Raw genomic sequence first — 24,979 nt, 5'->3', positions numbered from 1 at the left:
GGATTATGGGTGCCAGATACTCATGGTTGCAGTGTGTGGGGGGGAAAGGAGGATGGGAGACAGACAGACAGGGTGCTGAGGGGGCCAGTACTCACAGGGTGCAGCCTTCTGCTCTCTGCAGCCTGTCACTGCAGCAGTCTGGCAGTCTTGGCAGACATCCTGCCCATCTCGCATCTCCACTACACAGCTGTAGATGCCACCAACCGGCGGGGGCAGGCATATTGTGCCATCCAATAGGGAGTCTTTGAGGCAGGAGCTGGGTCCGTTGAGTTCAAGCCGGTACAAAATGTGGGTAGAAATCAGAAAACTCCAAATACTGGATTTTTTAAAACCTGGGAATTTTTTGGAGGATTTTGATGAAAAGCAAAAATGAAGAGCCCTACTTGTAGGTTAGTGAGTCTTTATGCATTGATACTCAGTACCTGAGTCACAAGTACATAACTCCCTTCTGTAAACATACAATTTTTGGGGCCGGATTCTGATTTTCCTTCCACTGGTATAAAGCCAGAATAGCTCCACTGATTCCAAATTTACTCTGATGTGAGATCGGAATTTGGTCCCTAGAGCTTAAAGTGGAAAATCTGTGACCTGATGATTTCCTTTCTGGAATGGACCTCTCTCCCAGCCTGAGACATTTGGACTGCACAGAAGTGCAGAAGCTTCATTCTTTACAAAGCACTACAGGGTTGACCTACGTTCCTCAGCAGAAACATTCTTTGTCAGGAAGATGCTTCAAAGTGAAGGTCCTCAAATCAGTTAATTCCAGTAATTTTAGGAAAGGGGGAACATTCTTCTTTCTATCTTAGCTATATCTTATTCCAGCATCGTTTTCCCCTGCTGCTCGGTATAACCCAAATGTTTCAATCAAGGTGAGAGGTCAGGAGCCAGAATCTATCAGAACTATGAAACAGAAAATTATTTTAGCAGTCTGTTCTTAATACCCATCTATCTGCCAATATTGGCTTCACATGTCGATGGGTTTACAATCCAACTGTAAAACAAACACGACTGGAAAAGATTTTTTTTCCATGAAAAAGCAATTTATCATAGCTGGCTTACTTATCCTGTTGTGATGGTATTAGCTGACATCATAGGTGCACTCAGTAAATCTATTTTAGTGAGTAGAAAATCATACAAACCGAGGAATCAAAATACCAGGCACAGTACAAAGCAATCAAAAGTGACACGCCCAAAACAACTAACCTAAAAAGAGAAGACTAGAAGTCATTGAACCCACAGATAAGAAATATATTTTATTTGTATTTATATTTTTCTGTGACTTTTAAAATTAGATATAAATTTACCATATGTGATTTTCAAACATAAAAAAACAGTGAACATCTAGTATCTTCAGCATATCAGGTTCAAGATATTTTTAGAGCAGGTCTGCAAAAATGCAGCTTAACTGGGTGAGTAAATATCATTTTGTTATTATAATAATGGCAAAGTAGGGTGAACAGATACTGTCCTGGGGTTAAGAAATATTTATGATGATTTTGCAAGGATGTCTTAGATTGTGCTAATATAATGGGTACTATAAGTCAGCAGTCTCATGTCCTATTTTAGGATCAGGTGTGGGAGGCTTGACTTTACAGCCCACTATAAAACATTTTTCTATACTCTGTTTTTGCAGTGCAAATTAGAGAATGATTTGAAAAATTAAATGAGCACCTAGAATATCAATATACAGATGACTTAAGAAGTAATATAAAATACATTAGTGCAAGAATACAAGCAAAATATAACTGCTAAATAATTTTCTAGTTCATTGACTTTTCCTTCGCATGAAAGAAAGCCTTAACTCTGAATTAGTAAATTTGTAGTAAAATTAAGCAAAAACTATAACGGTTATTGTAATGTAAGTTTGTTTATTTTAAATGATCTTTTAGCATTTACATGTAGTGCTTTGCTAGCTGTCATATTGACATTATTTAATATAATTCACATTAGATAATAAATGAACTGAAAGTCCTTCTCTGTAGTTACTGGCATATAGTAGTTTTTAGTTTATACAATATTTAAAATCTTGTGTTCCTGACAAGAAGGGATAACCTCCAGTTTCTAAAGGGATCATGAATAACTGTACATGCACCTGTCAGCTAATTGATCATTTGCCACAGACCTCAGAAAACATGATTATGATGATATAATGAGAAACATTTTGCAGCATATAGAATTCTCTAACTGTATTTAAGATAGACTCACTCTTTGGAAGTAAAGAATAACTATTGGTATGTCTCTGTGGGCAGTGAGAACAGTTGCTATTAAGGTTACTTCAGGGAACCAAATGATACTATATTTCTTAGGAAAGAGAACTTCCCTTCTCATGAACATGACATGGGATTTTAAATGACCACAGCCCTTTGTTTTCTATCTCAGTTGAACAAAAAGGCACCTTCAGCAGCATGAGCAGACAATTAACTAGGGAGGTGGTGGAACCTCCATCCTTAGAGGTTTTTAAGGTCCGACTTGACCAAGCCCTGGCTGGGATGATTTAGTTGGGGTTGATCCTGCTTTGAGCAGGGGGTTGGACTAGATGACCTCCTGAGGTCTCTTCCAACCCTAATATCCTATGATTCTAGGATTCTAATGGTTAAGTACAGGCTCTGAGAGTGACGCTGAATCATCATCCACACCTTCTCAGCATCTAAGAGTTCCTTAGTGAGCTCCCATTTAAGTATTGACCTAGAATCTCCTATCCTGCTTATTTCGTGAGAACAGATAAGATCAAACACAATGGCATGGCTGCAAGCTTTTGGATCACATATAATTTCTCCCAAAGCACACACTCTTTTAGGTGTTTTTAAGTTTAGCAATGTTGTATGAAGCAGGATTACATGAAATGTTGAAACCTACCTTCACCTTACCGAGCTAATAATTTTGTTCAGTATTCAGAAATATTTAACAATTAAGCCTTTACCTATAGTATTAACTCCTAATCATGCAAACACTTACAGGTGTAACTTTGCACACAAGTCAATAGGACTAAGGGCTTGAATGCTTTGTAGTGTCTCTAGGCTAAGCTCACTGCACACCACTGTGGTGCCTTGCATACTTCCCTTCCACCCCACAAGCTCCCTGAACCCTTCTGTTTCAGGGACTCCCTGCACTTCCCCACAGTTTCTCCTCCTCCCATGCCAGGGTTCCCCATTCTCCCTCTCATGGCAGGGGCTCTGTGTGCAACCTCATTCTCCCCCTTCCTCCCCATTTCCCTTTTACCAGTGACCCCCATGCAAAGGGTTGTGTGCACACCTCCCATTACCTCTTCCCCCCATTATTTGCCTGGGAGATAAGACATTCAGGGTGTTAACATGTTAAACTACAGGACGAGTAGGACATTGTTATGTTACAAAGCATTAACTGGTGCCACCTATCAGTTGTTTGAGTATTGCAGTGGCTCTCAAACTTTCCAGACTACTGTATCCCTCTAAGGCATGTGATGTCTTTACAAGTCATTGTATGAAATTTTAGTTTGTACTGACTTTGATAGTGATTTTTATGTAGCTTGTTGTAAAACTAGACAACTATTTAGATGAGTCGATGTACCCCCTTGAAGACCCGTGTGTACTCCCAGGGGTACACATATCCCTGGTTGAGAACCACTGATCTATAGCTTCAAGCACCCATGCAATTATCTGGGGATGTGATAATCAGATGGCAGCGGCTCCACTCTCCTCCATTTTCCCTCTTTTTGGTTTCTCAATTTTCCCCAAATCAGTGAGTTCTGCCACTGATGCCTAGAACATTCCCTGAATTACAGAAGTGGCATTTGAAGTTAATGTGTTACATACAGACATACAAACAAAGAAGTGCCTCACCCACCTTATCTATTAAGTTGAGTGTAAGGCCTTTGCAAGCGCAGCCAACAATGCCTTTTAGCATATGAACTGAAAGCTCAAGGATACATGGGAAACAGATGAAATTTTCCTTCATTACACTTTTGTTAGCCATATGTCCTCAGGTCTATTTCACATTACATAAAGAGCTATGAGCCTGATCCTGAGCAGTGCCATGTGTCCTTCACTAATATTAATGTCAAAGGTGTGAGAGAGCACAAAATGTTGCAGAACCAGGGGATTAGAGGTTTTTTAAGCACTATGGTGGTACAAAATATTAAATAAGAGTAGGCAGAAACACTGGTTCTGTACATTGAAAAGATATTTGAACTGGAATATATTAGTCTTGCAATCAATTTGGTTTAAATTTAAGAAGAGAAGAATTTCTCTTCATTGTGTTATACACACACGCACACACACATTATAAAAGTGTGTAGGAATCAAATACCAAGATTTACAACACAGGGAAAAGTTTACCATAATGATGTGTTTTAGAACTGTCTTCTTAATCTAGCTTCAGTTAGTAACCAGTCTGACTTTTCTTGAACATAATTGACATAGAAAATCTCTATGGATTTTAAAGAGTTCCAAAACAGACACCATATGGTAGAGACAAGACCCCCTCATTGTTCATGATTCATTATCTCAACTTTAATTGGTTTAACCCTGAAATTCTGCGACCATATTTGAAATAATGAGGTCTGACAGGTCTAAGGTGAAAAGAAAACAAAATATACAAATAAACCCCAACCACCTCTGAGATTTTCTATTGGTTATAGTTAGCATCTGTAAAATAATTTCCCAGGAGGAATGGAACAGTATTTTTGCAAAGTTTCATCTGTCTTGCTGTCACATAACTCTGTTGTACTTCCTTCTCAGTCTGTGAGAAAAAGATTAGAATGATAAGAAACAGTTCTTTAATTAAAAATGAAATAGACTGGACTGTTAATAAAGGTAGTTACCATAACAACTTGATGCAACTTTTCACTGACATGACAATCTGCTTCATTTTTATAAATATATTAGAAGCTGATTATTTTTTTCTTTTCTCTCACTAATACAAGTGCTCAAAATTTTTCACACTGCAACAGAATAAAAACCCAGAACTATACATGGCATTACCACATTTCAGATGAGATGTAAAACTGAAGTGGTGACCAGTGAGTGAAATCAAGCGTCAGACCCAGCTTTCTGGTCAAATCTCAGCATAGTTAAATCATATGATGCCAACTTAAAACTTCCCCTGTAATTTTTGTTGTAAGAAGTGTTTTTCCACTTCCTTACCTAAAACGCTGTGCAGTGTTGCTGAGTGCCTTTAAACCATTGAGCTGTCTTGGCTGCATTCTGAAGTAATGGTGAGCAAAGTGATTCCTATGGATACTTTGTATAAATGTATAAAGAGCTAGATTAAACTCTTAGGCTCAGCCCTGTAGGTTGCGGGTGATGGAGAGGGGTGAATCCTTCTAATTCTCTTCCCTTGCCCAACTTGCAAACTGGACAGAACTCTAGCTTCCCAACTCTCCCCTGCACCCACAGACACAAACTGAGCTGCTGAATGGGAGAGGACATGGGGTGGGGAGGGCTTCACTCCCTTGTATAACCATGAGCCTGAGGGCAGAATCTCACCCTCAGAGTTTTAGGATGAAGTGTGCTTTATTGAGTATTGCATGTATAAAGCGGCTCACCTCTTCATTGCTGTCACTTCCATAAAAATCATCTTCCATTTGGGCTCCTCTACAGAACCCATCACTGTCCTCATTTAAAGCCAAAGGAGACATGCAGCCTTCTGGTGACATATTCAGGGACTTCCCATGAGGAGCTGATCGAGGCCTCGACGAAAATGTGAAAATCTCTTTATGGCTTATTTGGTGTTCGCCTGTTTGCTTGCCTTCACTTTCAACATCAGTATTCGGTGGCAGGGATAAATTACTGCAGGATGTATTGTGTCTAGTTACTGACTGTCCATTGGAATCAATCTGAAAACTGTCACTGCTATTTTCAGGAAATATCCAGTCATCTGAAATTTACAAAAGGTTAGATGTTTATTAAAATGTTTATTTTACCATATAGTATTTAAATAAACTCTCTACAGCATCAAAATATCAAAGTTATACAGCAAACAGATGTTAGGGAAAAACCTTTATCCCACTTATGCTTATAAAGATGGAAACCAGATCATATAGCAGACATGAAAAAAGTCATGCTGCTCTCTAGTAAACTTGCAGTGTGCTAACAATTTAACAAAATGTTTTACTGGTCACGGCTCCAGGCAATTAATTTGCAGGCCATAGTCTTTCAGTTGTAATAATATGCAAGGAATTTACAAATCTGAAATTACAATTAACACCTCTCTAGCAATTAAGAATTCTATGTAGTTCCATTACAGCATATTTATTGTACTTTGTCATTGATGGTGTTTTTGAAATAGACATTTTTTGTGAATAGGATTTTCTAAAAAGTCACATGTGGTACACAGAAAGTTCAAAAAGTTATTTATCTCGCCACTCCCACCTCCACTAAAATCCCATACTTTGTTTTAGGCCCAGAAGACTGGTTTAAATTTAAATATGAAACTACAGCTCAGCTGAAAAATGGTGTAAACATGAAAAGCCCATTTTTACACTCACCTTGTTAAGATATATTTTACTGTTTGGATAGTAGAGAAAAAAGTGTCAATCTGATTGATTAAGGTGGATTGCAGCATATGAGAAAAGGAGAATTGTTCAAGTATGCAACACTCTCTTCTCTTCATTAAATGTAATGTAGTGTGGATAAATTACGGTTAAACATACTGGCTTCATAAACCCAGCATTATCATCGCCAACATAAAAATAGAAACCTCAATATAAAGTGCTAAAACTATAAGGCCGAAGTAGCCCTTTAAATAGCAGCAACATGCCTGCCACTGCTGAACAAGAGTAACAAGGATTAGACTATTAATTTGGAATTCAAGCCGCTCTCCATAATTTAACAACATATTCAAATTACCCGCTCAGGCGGGCTCAGGGAACAGGTGGAGCAGCTACAGGAGCTCTATTTGGAAACCCTTGGTTTCTGGACTAAAGCAGCTGAAGAAAATTGGATGAGAAATCCAGAATGAATAGCAACCTTGTAGAAATAATGATCTTCTGACTGGTTTGCTCCATACCTGCCCTGATTTTTGCAGTACTATTCAAATTGGCTATCAACAAAAGAAGGGCCTAGCTCGACAAGACTCCAGGTGAGGTGGCGTAGGAACCTAACTCTAAAAGGTAATTTCTACTAGTAAACTGGCCAAAGAAGTTGGGGGATTAATACCAACTACTTCTCTACTTGTCTTGTACATGAGTTGCCCCTGGTACATCAATAAATCGCTTTGTTCAAGGACAGATTGTCTTAAGGTCTCTTTAAACCATAGCCTATGAGATTCAGAAGCCCAAGACATTTTTCAATAATCTCTTTAGATCAAGTTGATAAAGGCTGGCCTATAAATCAAGGTAATCTAAAGTACCATTTTCTAAAAAAGTCTCCTGTCTAGAAATTATGTAGAAATAGCATATTTGTAAACGGCAAAAAACAAAACAAAACAAAACAGGGATCTAAGATATGGTAGCATCTATGTGAGATGACTACCCAAATTATCTCTTTCATTTGATCTAAATTTAAAAAATCTAGACTGTTCTTTCAGGAGCCATGTCAAATAAGTGAGAGCACTCTGGGGGTCCTTTTGTCTCTTGTGCAAAGTATGATACTTTTCTGCTCCGACCCATGTCTATGAGTTCACCTGGTATTAGTCTTTGGGGAAAAAAAGTTCTTCATTCTGTGCTAACCGAAAATTAGTTCAAGATTATCTGATAACACATTTTTCTCTAGAGAGACAAGGTGGGTGAGGTAATATCTTTTATTGGACCAGTAAAAGACATTATCTTACCCACCTTCTCTCTAATATCCTGGGACCAACAGAGCTACAACAACACTGCATACATTTTTCTCTCTCACACAAGTGGAAATTAATGCTAGACATTACTCAAAGCTGTACGTTGAAGCCATCAGAGAAAACACTAACTTTCTTTCTACTTTTCTATAGTACTAATCATCTTGCACTAACAAATCATTTCTGAGTTTCCAGAGATAGTCACTACATTTTAGTATATATCTAAAAACTATATTGTTTAAAGTAATCATTCTTTCTAAAAAAGCCCTCAAAAGGATACTGAAATTACATGAACTTTTTACAAGAGGTTGTTGTCAAGATGCTCTAGAGTTAAAGATATTTTGAGACTTTTTTTTTTCAACACCAGATTTGATTTTGTGATTTTTTGGAATCAAGAAATATCTTGCCCTAACTAAATACTTTAAGGCAACACTCTCTAAGGCTATTATGAATGCTGATTTGCTCTCCTCTGCCCTCTAGCACAACATTCCCAGCTCATGTAAATACACTCTAACCCCTTCCTGGGGAGTGAAGACTTGCTATTGCTATTACTGTTAATAGCAACTGCCAACCTAACTTTCTGAATGGAGGATAAGTTCTCTCTTTGTGGAGGTGGGCTAGTGCCTATCAATTAGTAAGGGTGTGTCCGGGGTCCCCTTCAACCAATCACAATTCTTCATTTCTTGATGGCTTGTGATTTTACATGAGTTTTGAATTAACTTGATAATTTAGAGGAGATACAAAGAACACTTATCTGGCCACCATTTAAAATAATAAAAATAACTTCTGATATCTTTCTTGCAGTTAGCACTAATCTTGGAATCCCAAATTCCAGTTCTTGGTCCCTGTGCCCTGGGGAGGAGACCTCTGGGCTGCAATCTCACCTACTTGAGCTAACTTGTCGAAATTCATATCCAGAATGATTTATAGATGGGTGCGGGATCAGCGGCATCAGCTCCCAAGCAGGCATGCTAGGCACAGTGACTATGACTGCTTTTCTCAAATTGGAAGTTGGGGATCTGACACGGGTTGCATGAGCAGGGGACTGCAGCAAAATCACCGTCAGGTGGCTGCTAGGAATCATGGAGACAGAATAAGGAAAGGAAATTAGACACCATGCTTCCTTCTGCTACTGCTACAACTTCCCCATATCTGCTCTGCTACAGCTTCTTATTCTCCCTCACCTCCTGCCCAGGCCTATTCTGCTTCATGGAAGTTCTGCCTAAAGATGATGAGGAGCAACTTGCCTTGACTCCGCAGCTCATGCGTTCCTTACCATCTTCAGGTGGCATTTCCCTGAAGCAGAATGCTGCGTGACCAGAGGGGAGGAACTGAAGCTCCACTGCCTTCCCCCAACAACCTAGCAGCACCCACCATCCCAAAGAATCCACCCCCTCTATCCAGGCCCAAGCATCTACTACCCAAATTTCTCCCAGCACCATCTACTGTCCAGCAGCACTCAGTACCCTTTTTCTTCACCAGGATCTCAGTCCCATTATCCTTTGCAGCCACAATGGATTATGGGATGTGACCTAAAGGTTTGTAGGACTGGGATCATCACAAAAAACATGCCTGATTTTATGAACCCAGGTGGTGAAAGTACAAAGACTCCTGGCCTGTGGTATTAAAGTTTTCAACTCACTGAATGGTTCAACATGATACAACCAAAAAGATTGTGGTAAAAGTGATTCAAATGCATGCAAGCTGCGGAAAAAAACCCCTCTCATTCTTACAAAAAAAATTATATTATGCAGTAAAATAAATGAAGTGAGATTTTATATCATTTACATGTTTTGGCAAATATTTACATCCTTAGCCATAGGTGCACTGACCAAGCTGAACTGTTTATGTGAAGAGAAAATAAAACATTCTGCTAGAGACAACATTATCTTGAGTGTGTATATATATCTATATATCTCCATACAGCATAGAGGTTTGAAGGAAGATCTCACAGCCATTTTGCTCTATTCAGCAATCTGAATTTTTCAAAAGGTAAAACTCAGTTCTCACCACGAATACTTTATGAAATTGTATCTGAAACTATCAAGTTTTATTGACATAGGGCAACGCTGTTGTGTGTTCACTCCTTAATGACTACATCAAGACCACTGGCAGAAGCCCAGTGTAAGAGATTTTAATGTGTTAAATGGCTGCAGAGCTAATTAAAACTTTCAGATAAATTAATCAGTTTTCCAGCTGCAGTACAGATCTGTTATAAAGTCAGAACTTGTAAAGCTCCTAGCAGAAAAGATGGTGAGTAGTGGGGCTCTGGAGTCAAGCCCATCTTGAATAAATGAAGGATCAAAATATAAAAAGACAACATTCAGTAAGAACTACTGTCTAGTGGTTAGAGAAGGGGAACTGCCCAAAAGGCCACAGTCCTGGGTCCTATACCTGGCTCTGTTAGACACATTCCATGATTTTTTAAAATATCAGGTTTTTAAAATTTAAATGAAATACAGGTTTAGTTTTTTTTAAATAAACTTATTTAAAATTAATTTGGAATTACTATAACATATGTTAAGGTCTAAAATTATTATAATATATTACAATAATTTAAATTAATTTTAAAAAATATTAAGCAGTACATGTTTGCTGGCAAGTTTTAAAAGAAACTCAAACCCACTAAACTGGTGGAAGTCACTGGCTAAGCACCTCAAACCAGCTTGTGACAGCAGTGGCCTCTTCTGAAAATGCAGAGAGAATATTTTCTTCTTGTCAGTTTATTCAACTAGTTCAGCTGAATCTATGAATAAAAACTAGGTTTGAAAGGATAAAATCTACAACTTCTAAAATCTTAAAGGACATGTTGATCAGAAACAGTCAGTTCAATTCCTATCTACAGATAATATTTCCTTTGTTTAACAAATCACAGTTTTAAATGCAAAATATATTTTGATAATGGATGGATACGGTAGCAGCTAGCCTGTTGATCACTGGAGACGTGGGTTTCTTGGAATGTAAGAATGTTGATGTCATGCGTCTTCAGTGCATTTGCAATATACTCGCACTTCACCCAGGAAATGTTAAGTTGGAGGATCCTTGTTGCAGAACCTATCTGGCATGTTATGTGGCCCTGAAGATGGCCATTATGGTGGTTTGAGTTATTGCTCTGAAGACCAGGAAATTGTTGATCAATGTTTGAACAACAGGTTGATGGTATTAGTCATGATTTCTTACTTAACAGAGTTGGCCGTGTGAAGGCTGCCATCTCACGCCAATGCTTTTCAATGTTTACACGAGCGACATGCCTCCAATGAAGTCGTGCAAATTTGCATATGTGGATGATCTTGCCCCGGCAATCCAAGCAGCCACCTTCAGTGACATCGTGTCCACCTTGAACAAGGACCTAAACACTATGGAGGAATATTTCCAGAAATGGAGGCTCATGCCAAATCCTCACAAAACAACAGTCACTGCATTCCATCTGAAAAACAAGAACACTATATGCCCTGAAAGTAACCATCTGTGGCAACATTGTGCGATATGACCCTACTCCGACCTATCTGGCAGAGAAGCTAACTTTCCACGACCATCTCAAGAAGGCAGCTGTCAAGATGAAGACAAGGTCGACCTAGTCCAGAAACCGGAAAGCACAAGCTGGAGAGCATCAACATCAGTGTTACAGACATCAGCGATAGCCCTTGTGTACTTTGTAGCTGCGTACTGAACACAGGTATGGAGCAGAAGTAGCCATACTTGACTTGATGATGTCCAACTAACCATGGCAATGCGGTATATCACTGGAACCCTAAAAGTGACCCCAACAAACTGGTCTTCCAGTGCTGTCACACATTGCTGTCCCATGCATTCACTGCAATGCTGCAACTCTACAGGAATTCCAGAGGATCTTGGAAAATTAATGTCTTCCCATCCACCAGGACCTTAACAATGTCCCTCACCACTGCCTGAAGTCACGTAAGCCCTTTTGGATGCACGCATTTAACCTTCAACAATGCAACTTCAAACCTGATGAAGCTTAGAAAGCTGAACACAGTTCACAAGAAGTCATAAATGAAGCCTTGTGAAAGACCCAACACAGAAGATCCCTGATTTCAATCTCCCACAAAGCTCATGGGCCACCGTAAACCGTATCCACACAAACCCTGGCAGATATGGATACTTGCTATACAAATGGAAAAGTAAAGACTCTCCAGTGTGCGACTGAGGTTACCCAGAATAGACCATGGAACATTTAATAACTCAATGCCCAATTCACAAATATGGAGGAGGTATCACATCAACACATAGATGTAATTATGTGTCTTAACCATCTAAATGTAAAATTGTAATTGTTGCTCTACATTTACATCAGCCATATGAAAAAAGGTTACTTTTTATACAGCACTTTAAATGTAGTTTTATTTAACTAATAAAAAAAATCTTAGAATGCTTGTTGAGTATTTTAATTTCCATCCAAGCAAGTCCTGACCCAAATTACAAGTAAAAAATTAATAATCTAGTAAATAAAAAAATGCATCATTCACCATTTGTAACAAATAAAAATGTGACTATTAAGAATCAGAATCAATGTAAGTTAAGTTATACAGTAGCTTAAATAAATGAATATAGATATAGGAGCAAATTTCAAAAGGTATTAGGTGTTGCTATGCTCAGTGCTGCAATACCTATCTCATCAAGGAGCCTAAATCTCATTTTCAGAAGTGATTTAGGCACTTAAGAGCCTAAATACTATTGACTGCTAAGGGAATTTAGGCTCCTAAATGCCTAACTAGCTTTTTAAAATGATATTTGGGCTCCTAAAACTGTTAGATATTCAATAGTGAGTGCAGCAATGCCTCATTAGCTTTAAAAACCTGGGCTATAGTCCATCCTCCTGGTTAGCAAAAAGAAGCACAACATTTAGTGTAAAGGCTATATTTAGCTGCAAATCAGCATATTTTAATAGTTATCAACCAACAAGAATCAGCTTTTCTTTAGGAAAATAATTAAAAAGTAGAAAGGCAAAGCAATATTAAAACTGATGATTTAAATCAGGGTTTCCAGTTTAAATCAAGGTTTCATGATTAAAATCCATCCACCTGACACATTATTTGGCAACTTCTCTGTATTTCATTTACTCAGTGCAGTGGATGTAATACGAACTTGAGTGTTTGAAATCCCAATCAAAAGGCAAAGCAGAAGTGTAAAGGACTATTGTAAAAGATCATGTGTATCTAGAGGGTCATTTAACCTTACTTTTCTAATCTTTGCTTTCACTAGACTACCGTTGTTTGCTAAGAATCTCGAAGCCAAATGGTGCTCTCCAGAGATGTTCATTAAGCCAAATGGTGCTCTCCAGAGATGTTCATTAAGTGCACTCAATTTAGTAATAAGTTAAGCACAAACAAACTGCAAATATTTTAGCTTATTTACTATATTACTGATATCTAGGGTAATATGCAGTGCAAAAACATGAAAATATAGAAGACTGTAGAATGACATTTTACACTGGTTATGTAGTTCAACAACTTGTGAGACCTGTGGCTAATGCAGAATCTTTAATTGTCTACAAGTGAAAGAGATGGGGTGTTCTAGACCAAACCAAATCCTTTTATCTCTCAACCACTAATTATACTCGCATCTCTTTTTACCTCAAGTATTTCCATATCAATTGTAATGAATAATTTGGTATATCGTCTTAGGAAAATATGTAAATTACTGTGTAATCACAATATTGCAGCAAACAAGATAAATGCAAGAATGATCACCTAAACATCTAATTAGTTTCTCTACACAGTCAGATTTATGCTAGAGCTTCTAATTGCAACCTAACATTTTAATGAAGGTTTCAACATTGTATAAATAAGACTGACAAACTATAAACAATATTCATTCATTTTATTGCTTCCCTTGCTCAAAAACAATTTACCTTTGTAAAAGTACTACACACCTGCAAGGGAAGATATGTTTATCTGGTCTCTGCTACAAATCTGAAGAATTTCCATTATAAACAGCGATGGCAACACCACAAGGTAATATTAGGGATCCTTTAATAGGAGACAATCACAAATGAAAAAACACTGGTGATATTTAAAATGTTAACCTTCATTCTGTGTAGGGCAACGTAAAACACATTTTCTTCATACGGAGAACCGAAAAATGTAAAATATGTTTTTCTTCAGGCAGCCTTTTCAGTATGGGCTTGATCCCAGTTTTTCCTACGGAAGTCAGTGGCAAAACTTCCCATGACTTGAGTGGCAACAGGATCTTACCCTTTTTAATGATCTATTTGCAGGTTGGTAACTGCAGTTGGAAATTTATTTCCTACCAAAAGAGGATTTCATTTAAAATATTTAAAAAGCATCTTTCATGAACAGGAAGAAAAAGGCAAAAAATCAAGCAGATGAGTATTGTGACAGGTTGGTTAATAAAAGCAAACACTCTGGAAACTCTAACCTGTTTGGTTAAGTGACTGCTGCAGCAATTTGAGGTTTAGTGTTTCTACACTGTTCACTCTTTTATAGGAAAGCACAGAGAGCTTAACTGTTGGTTTTATTTTCGTTCCTATAATGTCTTGTGCCTTGATGAGAATATAGTAATATTTTTAAGAGTCATTTTTTTTCTTTAGCTCATTTTTTAAAAACTGTTTGTTTTTAAAATGTAAATATTAAAAGAGAGTACTTTGGTCAGAGATGGGTGGAGGTGATTGTGTTTGATTTGATACCAGTAATATAGGTGCATTTCTCTTTCTTTTGCATGTAGTTTCTGTACAGTGTTTTTAAGTAACTAGACAAAATTTCCTTTCTGAGGTTGTATGTGTGAAGCAGTGATGTTTTATTTAAAATGATGAGGCTCTACATTCATTATTGGATATTTTTTCTTTCAAATGAGATGCGTGGACTCCTTCTCTGTTTATGGTTCTTCCTACAGATTGCCTGTCAGACAGTCCCTCATGGTGGGTGGGCCGTCCCACCTGCAGTCTTTGAAGGCAGGTCAGAGCAGAGTCCAGCAGAAGGCCCCTCCCCTTATCAAAAGGGCTACCTGCTGGCATCTCTTTCAAATAGATTGGGCTGTACGATAAAGGCAACTATGTACATTAAAACTTCTTCATATATAGAAAAAAAACCCACCGTTTGTGAACTGGGCTAGCTGTGCTGAAAGCATCAGCCAAGATATGAGGATAGGCTGGGATTGCTAGACATGCTATCTTAGAGAACAGAAGTTACTGGCCGATTCGGTGCCTTTTCAGGCCTGCTTTCAAATACAGTCCACACGATGCAGAATCCAAATTTACCTCACTTTCTGGCACCGTTTTATTAACACATAAATTAACAATAAAATAAAATGCATCTCAAGCCCTCTCCCCAGGCTGGCTGCTCCTACAGTTCCTGCCTTTGGACGGCTCAGCCCCGCTCCCTAGATCAGGGTGGGAAAACTTTTTGGCCTGAGGGCCACATTGGGTTTTGGAAATTGTATGGAGGGCAGGTTAGGGGAGTCTGTGTCTCCCCAAACAGCCATGCATGCCCCGCCCCATCTCCTCCTGTTACTCGACCTGAGTCCCCCACCCGGGACTCCTTGCCCGCATTCCAACCCCCTCATTCCCTGAACAGCCTTCAACCCCTGCCCCATCACACCACCCCTTTCTCCCTGTTCCCCTGACTGCCTGAACCCTGTCCGCTGACTGCACCCCCCACCCAAAATCCAATCCCTCTCCTTCCTGCCTCAGCCCCCCAGCACCCCTTGCCCACCATTAACCCCCCTGTTCCCTGCCCTCTGACCGCCCCGACCCCTATCCACACTCCCATCCCCTGACCACCACCCCAAACTCCCCTGCCATCTATCCACCTCTCCTGCTCCCTGCCCCCTTACCACACTGCCTGGAGCACCAGTGGCTGGCAGCGCTAGAGCTGCACTGCCCAGAGCACCAGGACAAGCGCCCGGCTGGAGCCAGCCATGCCACCGGGCAGCACTGAGCACTGGGTCAGGCCCTGGCTCTGTAGCTGTGCTGCCCCAGGAGCTCACAGCCCCGCTGCCCAGAGCACTGCGCCAGCGGTGGGGTGAGCTGAAGCTACGGGGGAGGGGGAACAGCAGGGGAAAGGCCAGGGGCTAATCTTCTGGGACAGGAGCTCAGGGGTCAGGCAGGAGGTGCGGGCTGTAGTTTGCCCACCTCTGCCCTAGATTCTCTCTCTGTTGAGCCACTTCTACCTCCTTTACATCTGGGTAGCATAACAAGCATTAATACTTATACTACAGTGCCACTTATGGCCCTATTGTGTTAGGTACTAAACAAATAAATGACAAAAAGACAATTCATGACCCAGATTGCTCACAATCCAGGTAAACAGAGATTCATTTGACATTCTTCAGAAGGATCATCTTTTAAGGGGTGTTTCAAGCAAACAACAACTGAAACCATAATGGAAATTATGTTTCAGTACTATTGTCTCAGTGGGGGAACAGCCAATTCCTTGAGAACACCCTGAGCATCAAACAAAATACAGATATATTAGACTGAGTTACTGATGATTTTCCCCTTGTCTCAGTCTGAGTATGTTTGAGGGGTTAGGATCTGGGGTTAGGTATCTGTAAGGTAATTTTTTTTGTCACAATAACATGCTCGTCTAGACGCTGCAAGAGAAGTATGAAAGTGTATGAAAAGGTTTTTGGCAGGGAAAGGAAGACAACAGGAGACATAATGAGAAGCCTGACTCTTTGTTAACAAGTAAGTAGTATAATATGTATTAACCACTCAGCTTTGAAAAATGAAACAGGGTCTATGCAGGCACCATAAGCATTAAAACCAGAAACTATTATCTAGGATGAGTAAAAGTTCCAACTTTCTTAATGATTGGGTTCTTTGGTGTTAAATTGAATAAGGGTTTAGAAAATAATTTATTTTTAGTTCCTTCTCTTTAATCACGAAAGCATGGAGGTTTTTTATTTATGCATCGGTCTGGTACACTTTGTTTAATCCTGAAAATATTTATCAATGCTCTAAAGCAATTCTGTTGCACAGTGTTTGATTTCCATAATCCCTGCAGCACACACATTTATATTTCATGTGAATTGGTTCAGAATCCTTTGAAATTTACAACACAGAGAGAGAATTTCTTACCCTGGACAGAACAGAGATGTAAAATAACATAAAATTAGTGCCATAACATTGATTATCTCAGGTCTTTTTTTGCCAGTGTTTTTAAAACATAATCTTCTCCGTCCATTCTTGTCTGCTGATGGTTCTCAGGGTGATGTTGCAGGGTCCACATAGCACAGCAAGCAGTGCCCTATAGATTCATATCCTGGATTGCTGAGCAATAATTTACTGTGCAGACAAGCCCTTAGCTAGTCCTGTATCTATTTCTTACTTTTTGATATTTGTGATTTAACAACATTATACTCCCTCACAACACAGACTCTCCTGCTGGATTTCTTGCCAAAGAAATGAATACAATTACATCTAAAAGAACTTTGTTAAGAGAACAATAAGATTGCAAGGTCAAGCACTGGATTAGAAAATGCCGGAATTAAAGATGGTTGTGAAATCTTTATTCATCCCCCTTGCACATACATCATACAGTCAGACAGTTTAAGGTCAGAAGCGACCATTAAATCAACTGTTCTGACATCCTGTTCATCATAGGCCAAAAAATTTCATCCAGTTACCCCTGCCTTGAGCCCAATAACTTGCATTACTCTTGCCCAGAATCACCTAGGATGTCTGAGGAACAGTCAGGAATAGAACCAAGCTTTTCTGAATCTCAATCTGATGACTTAAACACAAAATAACATTCTCTCTCTTCCTGCAAACCTCTGCCTCATTCACTGTCCCTCCGCAATACACTGAATGAAGCAGGATACTTTTGCACAAATAGTATGCAGCTAAAGGAGTAACTATTAGCAGAAGTAGGATGCTGTGTTCTGTGGAAAAGCCATTAGACGGATACACCACACACCCTTTTCCAGCAGTTTACTTAACTAGTTGCTAGATAGCAGAAGAATGCAGAAAGTCATGATTCTGGGTTCTATTCCTTGTTCTGGAAGGAAGTGTTATCTAGTGGTTACAAGAAGCACAGCCAAACACACAGATCTGGTACATTCCTTCTGAAAAGTAGTGTAAGGGGATGAGATTTGGGTTTGCCGTATTAGAGACGTGATTGTAGATCTAGAGAGCACCTTGTGTAAATGCTCAGTTACCCCACCTACAGTGTGTGTGTGTGTAATTATACTTGCTTTTCTCTATGAGAGAAGGTCTGAAGCATTGCTCAGTAATCAGGGCTGTGAAGTGAACATAATTATTGGCAATTTAGTGGAAGAGCTTAGGCTAGTATTCATGGTCTCCTGGATCTCAGCACAGCATACTACCTTCTTGATCAGAGAGTATGTTGCAGCTGATGCTTTGCTTGTGTGCTATCTAGAGTCATATAGGGCACTCATTGGAGCTGGGAGGAGGCTCACAGCAGATGGGATGTTTGGAGATTTTTACCAGCCAGCCTCTTATAATTTGGCCAAATAGGGTTGAATTTTCCTGAGGACAGCAAAAGGCATCTTGCTGCCCCCACAGGTATCCATTTGCCAAATCTCACATACTTATTCCAAAGCATGGAGCTGTTACAACTCTTCATATAGATGGTAGAAACATTTTTAACATTGGTAAAACATCCTAGTTTCCCCTAGTTTCATTTTCAGAGATTTCAGAACTATCTTCACTGACTTTCAAAAATAATTCAGCCTGAAGCAAGCCTGGAAATTTTTAGCTGAGGTGATTAAAGTCTGGCAAAGTTATATGCAACTGAAAAGAATAGGGCTTATAATGGAAAGTGTCAGGCATCCTTAACACCACCAGCTCTGCCTATACTATCACCATCAGCATTAGGATTTCATTCGTGATAGGATCAGATATGAAGACAACAAACCATTGTTTGCCTTCGTATTTGACAAGTGTCTTTAATAATTAACAAGCTTGACAAAAACATGAAAATCAAAAGACTAAGAGACTCACATTTAAGTGAAATGTGAAAGTTTTTTGCAGTTGGAAAGTATGGCTTTAAACAAGCTATTAGATATTATTGCTATAGATCAGTCTTCACATATTGTTCACATTAGTTTCCTACCATTTTGACTTGTAATCTGATTTGTTTGGTGAATATTTTCTTTGTCTCCTTGATCAAAAGCCTTATAGAACGATGAAAGACACAGTCCAGATCTCTTGGTATCTCGCATTGACTCGCTTCCTTTTTCTAATGTCAGTTGTTGGCATGATCTGCTACTTCGGCTACCCAAGGACTTTGTTATCTTTAAGAAAAAAAATCTGAATGAAAGGTAATGTAAAAGCTTTAAAATTAGCTCTCTAAACTAAACTAAAAACAGATTTTAGATAAAGTTTATTTTTCACGATAGATTTTCCTTGGCTTATTGTATTTTTTACATTAACTTTGCAGGAAGAAAAAATCTAGGTACCCATGTCACCTCTTCCTTGCTTAGGGCTACTTAATCATGGTAAACCCAATGCCTGACATATTAAAAATCCTGAGTTCCACCAAGTTTTGCCTAAGTGTAAAATGCATTTTAGGATACAGCTGAGCAAAATTAGTGTCTCAAAAAATTTGAGATCTCTATGGTGCTTGCATCTGGGTCAACGACAGACGGTGCCAAAAGTAACCATTAGATACTTTTTCAGCAAAGGTGTAAGCACTCTAAAAATAAGAGAGAGAACTGTGTGTTGGGAAAGGGAGGCAAAAAAATTAACAGGAGAGGGGAAGAAGTGGAGGCAAAGGAAGATGGAGATGTGCCATGCCAGAATTAATTTAAAATTAAGCCCATGCTCAAGTTGATTCCATTCCTTATCCATACAAAGCTGACATTACAAGCCTATAACAACATCACATATTTATTATGACAGTCACTGAGGTTTATAAGGAGTTTCTCTTACAATGCATTTGACACTGTAGCAGGTTCCCTCTGCATAGAAGTTCTGTCCTGAGTTGTTGGGACATATACCCTAGGGACAGGGAGATGTTTACTGCATCTTATGGGACATTGTTGGTGAGAAGCACAGATGTGCATCAGGATATGGGTGAAATTATAAAAAGAATCAGATGACATTACTGGTGCGACCTCTACCAGAGGATTCTCTGTTGTGAAAAGCTACAAATAGGAGGCTACTGTTATGTAAAGGCTGGGGATAGCTTTTGTGGTTATAGTAGCATAGATGACACATTAGAATGCATTTAATATTTTTATGTGGGTCTGCTACATATAGATCATTCATCGTTTTAACACTTCAGATTTTGATATGGAACAAATTAAGGCACTTTACAATTTATTAAGCAGACTAAGAACCCCAATTTTTCCTCCCTTTCCCTTCTCAAGAACCATTGCTCCTTCTCTGGAGGAGCTGGTTTCTCTCAATTTCTCCAGTTGAAGGTGTTCTGCTGTGTATAAATAATTAAATAATTATTGGACTAGGGAGTTGAAATTTGGTCTCCTATCTGCTAGGTCAATGCTCTACCACCAAGCTATAGAATTATTCTCGCTCTTTTTCTGTAGCCCAAACACTATTCGTTATCACAATGAATCACCCACTCACTACATATGTGAATGCAGAGTTTGCTGCTTGCATGATGGCCCTCAGATTCCACTTAAAACACATGGAAAAATCTTGCTTTTGTCGAACTTCATTCCTACTTTTACTTACAAAAACATAAAAATTTAGCACTTTAAAAATAAATGTTATGAGAAAAATATTCTCAAGAGAAAATAAATTAATTCTGAAGAAAACCTTTTTGCAAAACCTTTGTTCTTCCATCAGAGACAAACATAATCTGGAGTTTGGCTCTCAAGAGATAATAACTGCAATTGTTCCTTTCAGATAGGTGGTACTGGTTTTGTGATAGTTTAACCCCTCTTCCTACCTCTCCAGATACCCTGGTGTTGACTCTTCTGCCAAAAGGTGGAGGCGGTCCAAGGACTTTGGATCCAAATGCAATGTGAGACACATCTTGATTTTTACTGTTGTGTGTACTGCCTTGTCCTCTGTTAATTAACTGGTCTACTTAAAAAAAAAAAAAAAAAAAGGCACCTTTTCAAACATGATGCTTTAGACGGAACATATTTATAAGCATGATATATCACAGTATTTGACATAATAGCAAATTTTTATTTCTTCATTCTTGCTTTTCTATTCATAAATCATATAGGAAAAAAATCATACTTCCAAGAAATAATTATGTATCTTTCTCACACCACAACAGGTATATATATTACTGCTGACAAAATATAAATCTATCCTCTTTCTTTTCCATTTGACAGTGTGCCCAGTGCAACAGATAATATAAACACATGGAATAGTCAAAGAATATTATATCATTGTTATAAATGATTCATGTACTTTTATGGGCTAGGGATGTATTCTGGCTCCAAGTGGGAGTACAGGTTTTCCTGCAGGAACTAAAATCACTGGAGAGTGTTGAGGGATCATTAAAAGCAACTCAATAGCAAAACCCTGGACTTTGAGAGAAATAGCCATGTTTAAAGAAGATAAGAAATGCTGACAATAAAGTATCATCATGTTTTCCATAACTCCTCCTCCTCTTTGTAATAATGAAGAGCAGAAAGGATAATACACATATACTGACTTATACCACTGAAATAGAAAATGAATAGCTAATGGTAAGATTAAGAGCTTTGATAGCTATATTTTTAATTATTTGTAATTATGTGGCGTGAATGAGTACAGATGAGGCAATGCTGACGCCAAGTCCTTGCTGGCATAAGTGTGGTTTTGTCAATTCATCCTTTACACAGAATTTCTAATCTGCTTAAAATGTTATTGGTGACAGAATAAAGGTCACATGTTGTGTTGGAGGAGATAAGAAAGAAGATATATCATGTAATGATAAATAACTCCCCCCCCGCTTTTTTTTTCTGGCAGACCCAGGGGGCAAGGTGACACAAAAACATGACCGAGAAACTGCAAAACCAGTCGGAAAAATACAGAATTTGGATAACTGAAGCTTGCATATGTGTAATGTCTGGGTTATGTAAAATCAAAATGGTTGATGTGCTAAAAGCCTATTGGATAAAGATCACAATCTGTAATACAGAGAATTATAAAAGACCTACGTGAATGTGGATCCAAACTGGAGAAACGCTAGACCAGAAACTGAAGAACGGGACTGAATAACCAGGCCAAGGGATCAGAGACAGCGATGGAAGGTAGAAGAACTTCCTGGTGCCCCAGAATGTGGTAACTTGGACCCATTTACCAATTCTGTCTTGTGTTATTATTTGTCTGGCGTAACTGTACATGCAGACACTATTAGTGACAATAATTCTGTCTGAAATTGTATAAATAATTTTTCAAAAACTGAAAAATGTCAACCAGCTTCATAGCTGGTCAAAAACCAAACCAAACCAAGCCAAAGGGTAGATGGAAATTTTTGTTGAAAATGTTGTGAGGAGAAAGATGGATAAGGGTTATGCAGTGGAATATAGCTCATCTTCAGAGAACAATTGTCGGTAAGATGCTTTAAAAAAAGATTCCCCAATGATTCGTATTTCATTGGATCACCACTTCAGGAGTGGATAAAGATCTAGGATGTCATGGCAACAAAATATTGCTGTTCAGAAAGAAAAAGTTTTAAGGAAAAGAAACAAATCAATCTCCCCTCGCCCTCTTCTCTTTTAACATAGACTAAGTTAACATCTAATTTTCTGTTTAGAGTTGCGATATTTCTGTAAAACAATGAAGTAATGCCAAAGCATATTTTTGAGAGTCTCTTATATAATTTTTATAATGGTGGAACTGGTTAAATTTGAATTCAAATCAGTTTGACTTTCATTTTCAGCTAGGAAATTTCAACAAGTCCACATATTTACCAGTCACTAGCATCATTCACTAGTATGACACGTAACAAAAGAAGTCCCTGTAGGCCATGAGTGCCTTGTTCAGTGCTATTAGCCGCTGCCATCTCAATAGCTTGGATGACCCGTTCAGTTTACTGTCAATTTTTTTAATTTGCTGACTACTTTGGGATGCCTTTTGCCCATGCACCAATTATAAAAGCTGATTAACATGAAAATTCTCTGTTTATATTCATATTAATTGACTGCAATTAATTGCCTACATCAACACATCTGCCACAATGCACAAATATGTGTAGTTAAAAGAAGATATGATCCAAAATAGTTGATTAGTAAAACAAAACAAAGTTTAGGGGATAAAAAGAAAAAGTTTCTAATTAAAGTGAAGCTTAAACTTATTAAACTTCCATTTGTAGGAAAGCCTGATTTCTGAACTCTGAAAGGAGTGTCTGGGAGATCTCACATTATAGTCATAGTACAAGGTTAAAAACAAAGATTAGATTAAACCTGCAGCTCAAGGAATTTAATTTTCTCTAGTTAGCGAAAACCAAAACTTTGTGTAGGTCAGGGATGTTACCATTAATTAGTTTACTACTTTGCCAAAGGCTATATTCCTTTGTAGTTAGATAGGAAAACCTAAGGGCTCACTGTCTAATTGTCCTTTTTTAAATAAACATTCATTTTTCTCTCTAGATACACCATTTTCATTATTTTAGCCTAACAAAAAGTGCTGATTTTTCATCTATTGTCATGGAGAGGTCACACTCCAGGCTTTTCTCTGCTATCTAACAATAAAATTAGAATGAAACTTTTTACCAGAACTTTGGCTTGTCTATTTCTGAGGGAAAAAAAAACCCTACAAATATTATTTGTTTTTGACTATTACTTTGATTTGCAAATAAATATACTTGCATATGAAAAGATGTTAAAAAACAGTTTAAACAAGTAAAACAATTAAGGATCCAATCCTGCTCTGATTACAATAAAAAACTTCCATTAACTTCCATAGTGTAGGATTGAACCCTCACTGGCTGAGAGTTGATTCAGCACAAAGAAAAGGTTAAGAATTTGCAAAAGCATCTGACACTAGAGACAAAATAAGTGCAGGTGACAAAAGAGCTTTGTGAGTAAGGAAAACAGTATAAGCTTTGGTTAAAATAAAAGAGAGTCAGTTTTAAAAGGGAATTTTAGAAACATCCCTTCTCCCACATTATCAAGAGCATGCATCCACAGCACAGACTTGTGTTTGGTTCAAGTGCCAGGAAAGGTGGCAACTTCTTCAGAACAAGCTGTGAAACTGGGTACCGAATACACCTGGGTACTAAAAGTAGCTTGAACACTGAAGGATTCCAGATGTGCACATCCTATTTGACCCTTTTGCTTCTAATTTCAGATATAAGTCTCAAGTAGGGGTGGGGTCAGGAAATTCCCCAAAAGGTCTGCCCTGAACTGCTATCCTGCAGGGGACAGCCAGAAAGTAGAGTAGAGTTGAAATGCTGCAGCATTCAGCTGCAAGAGTTTGCTCCTGCTTCAAGCATTACTGTTACAGCAGCTTCACCCTAGGCAGGAAACCTAAACTCCATGAGACCACTCCAGCTGCTCCAGAGCAGATGGTCTCACCTGTGAAACAAGAGTGGCTGAACCCCCTACGCCTGATAACTGTTGTGGGCAGTGAAGCCATAAGAGAAGGGTGGAAGCAGGCTTGGCTGGCATCAGGGTACAGCCTATCAGCTTGTCTGAGCTCTTGTAGTTCCTGGCAGCTCACTGTGAAGCAGGCTCAAGGGACTGTTACAGAAATGACTGCCGCTGCACGTTGGGCATTCCTCTTGACCTATTGGTCCCTGTCTCAGCATGCTCCTTTGTCTACTACCAATGTGGAAGAGGAATTCTCTCTTTATGCCACGAGTCTTACCTTTGTGCCATGCAATAGAGAGGCTTCTTGAGGAACTCTGGACCTGGCCAATATAGTGCCCATCTTTAAAAAAGGGAAGGAGGAGAATCCAGGGAACTACAGGGCAGTCAGCCTCACCTCAGTCTCTGGAAAAATCATGGAGCAGGTCTTCAAGGAATCCATTTTGAAGCACTTGGAGGAGAGGAAGGTGATCAGGAACAGTCAACATGGATTTATCAAGGACAAGTCATGCCTGACCAACCTGATTGCCTTCTATGATGAGATAACTGGCTCTGCAGATATGAGGAAAGCAGTGGAAGTGATATATCTTGACTTGAGCAAAGCTTTTGATACGGTCTCCCACAGTATTCTTGGCAGCCAGTTACAAAAGCATGGACTGGATGAATGGACTATAAGGTGGATAGAAAGCTGGCCAGATCGTCAGGCTCAACAGGTAGTGATCAACGGCTCCATGTCTAGTTGGCAGCCGGTATCAAGCGGTGTGCCCCAAGGGTCTGTCCTGGGGCCGGTTTT

General features: G+C 38.9%; 1 protein-coding gene across 5 annotated transcripts in view; it reads right to left on the bottom strand.

Moving 5' to 3' along the window:
* The window catches only part of CFAP20DC (CFAP20 domain containing), a 219,341-nt gene that overhangs the window by 70,836 nt on the left and 123,526 nt on the right, over positions 1 to 24,979 (bottom strand). For 2 of the 5 annotated variants that reach the window (XM_032781822.2, XM_032781824.2), the window contains 3 exons: positions 20,604 to 20,743; positions 18,804 to 18,984; positions 5,522 to 5,853 (listed from right to left, as the gene is read on the bottom strand). In XM_032781822.2, the coding sequence (XP_032637713.1) occupies positions 5,522 to 5,853; positions 18,804 to 18,984; positions 20,604 to 20,743 (653 nt within the window). Of the gene's footprint in view, positions 1 to 1,238; positions 4,717 to 5,521; positions 5,854 to 18,803; positions 18,985 to 20,603; positions 20,744 to 24,979 lie in introns of those variants that run through there. The other 3 variants (XM_075073395.1, XM_032781825.2, XM_075073396.1) reach the window with 3 other exon arrangements.

This window comes from Chelonoidis abingdonii, chromosome 17 (genome assembly GCF_003597395.2).
Source record: "Chelonoidis abingdonii isolate Lonesome George chromosome 17, CheloAbing_2.0, whole genome shotgun sequence".
Taxonomy (NCBI): domain Eukaryota; kingdom Metazoa; phylum Chordata; order Testudines; family Testudinidae; genus Chelonoidis; species Chelonoidis abingdonii.
Note: the sequence above shows the minus strand (reverse complement) of the source record. Positions and strands in the feature narration are given on the sequence as shown.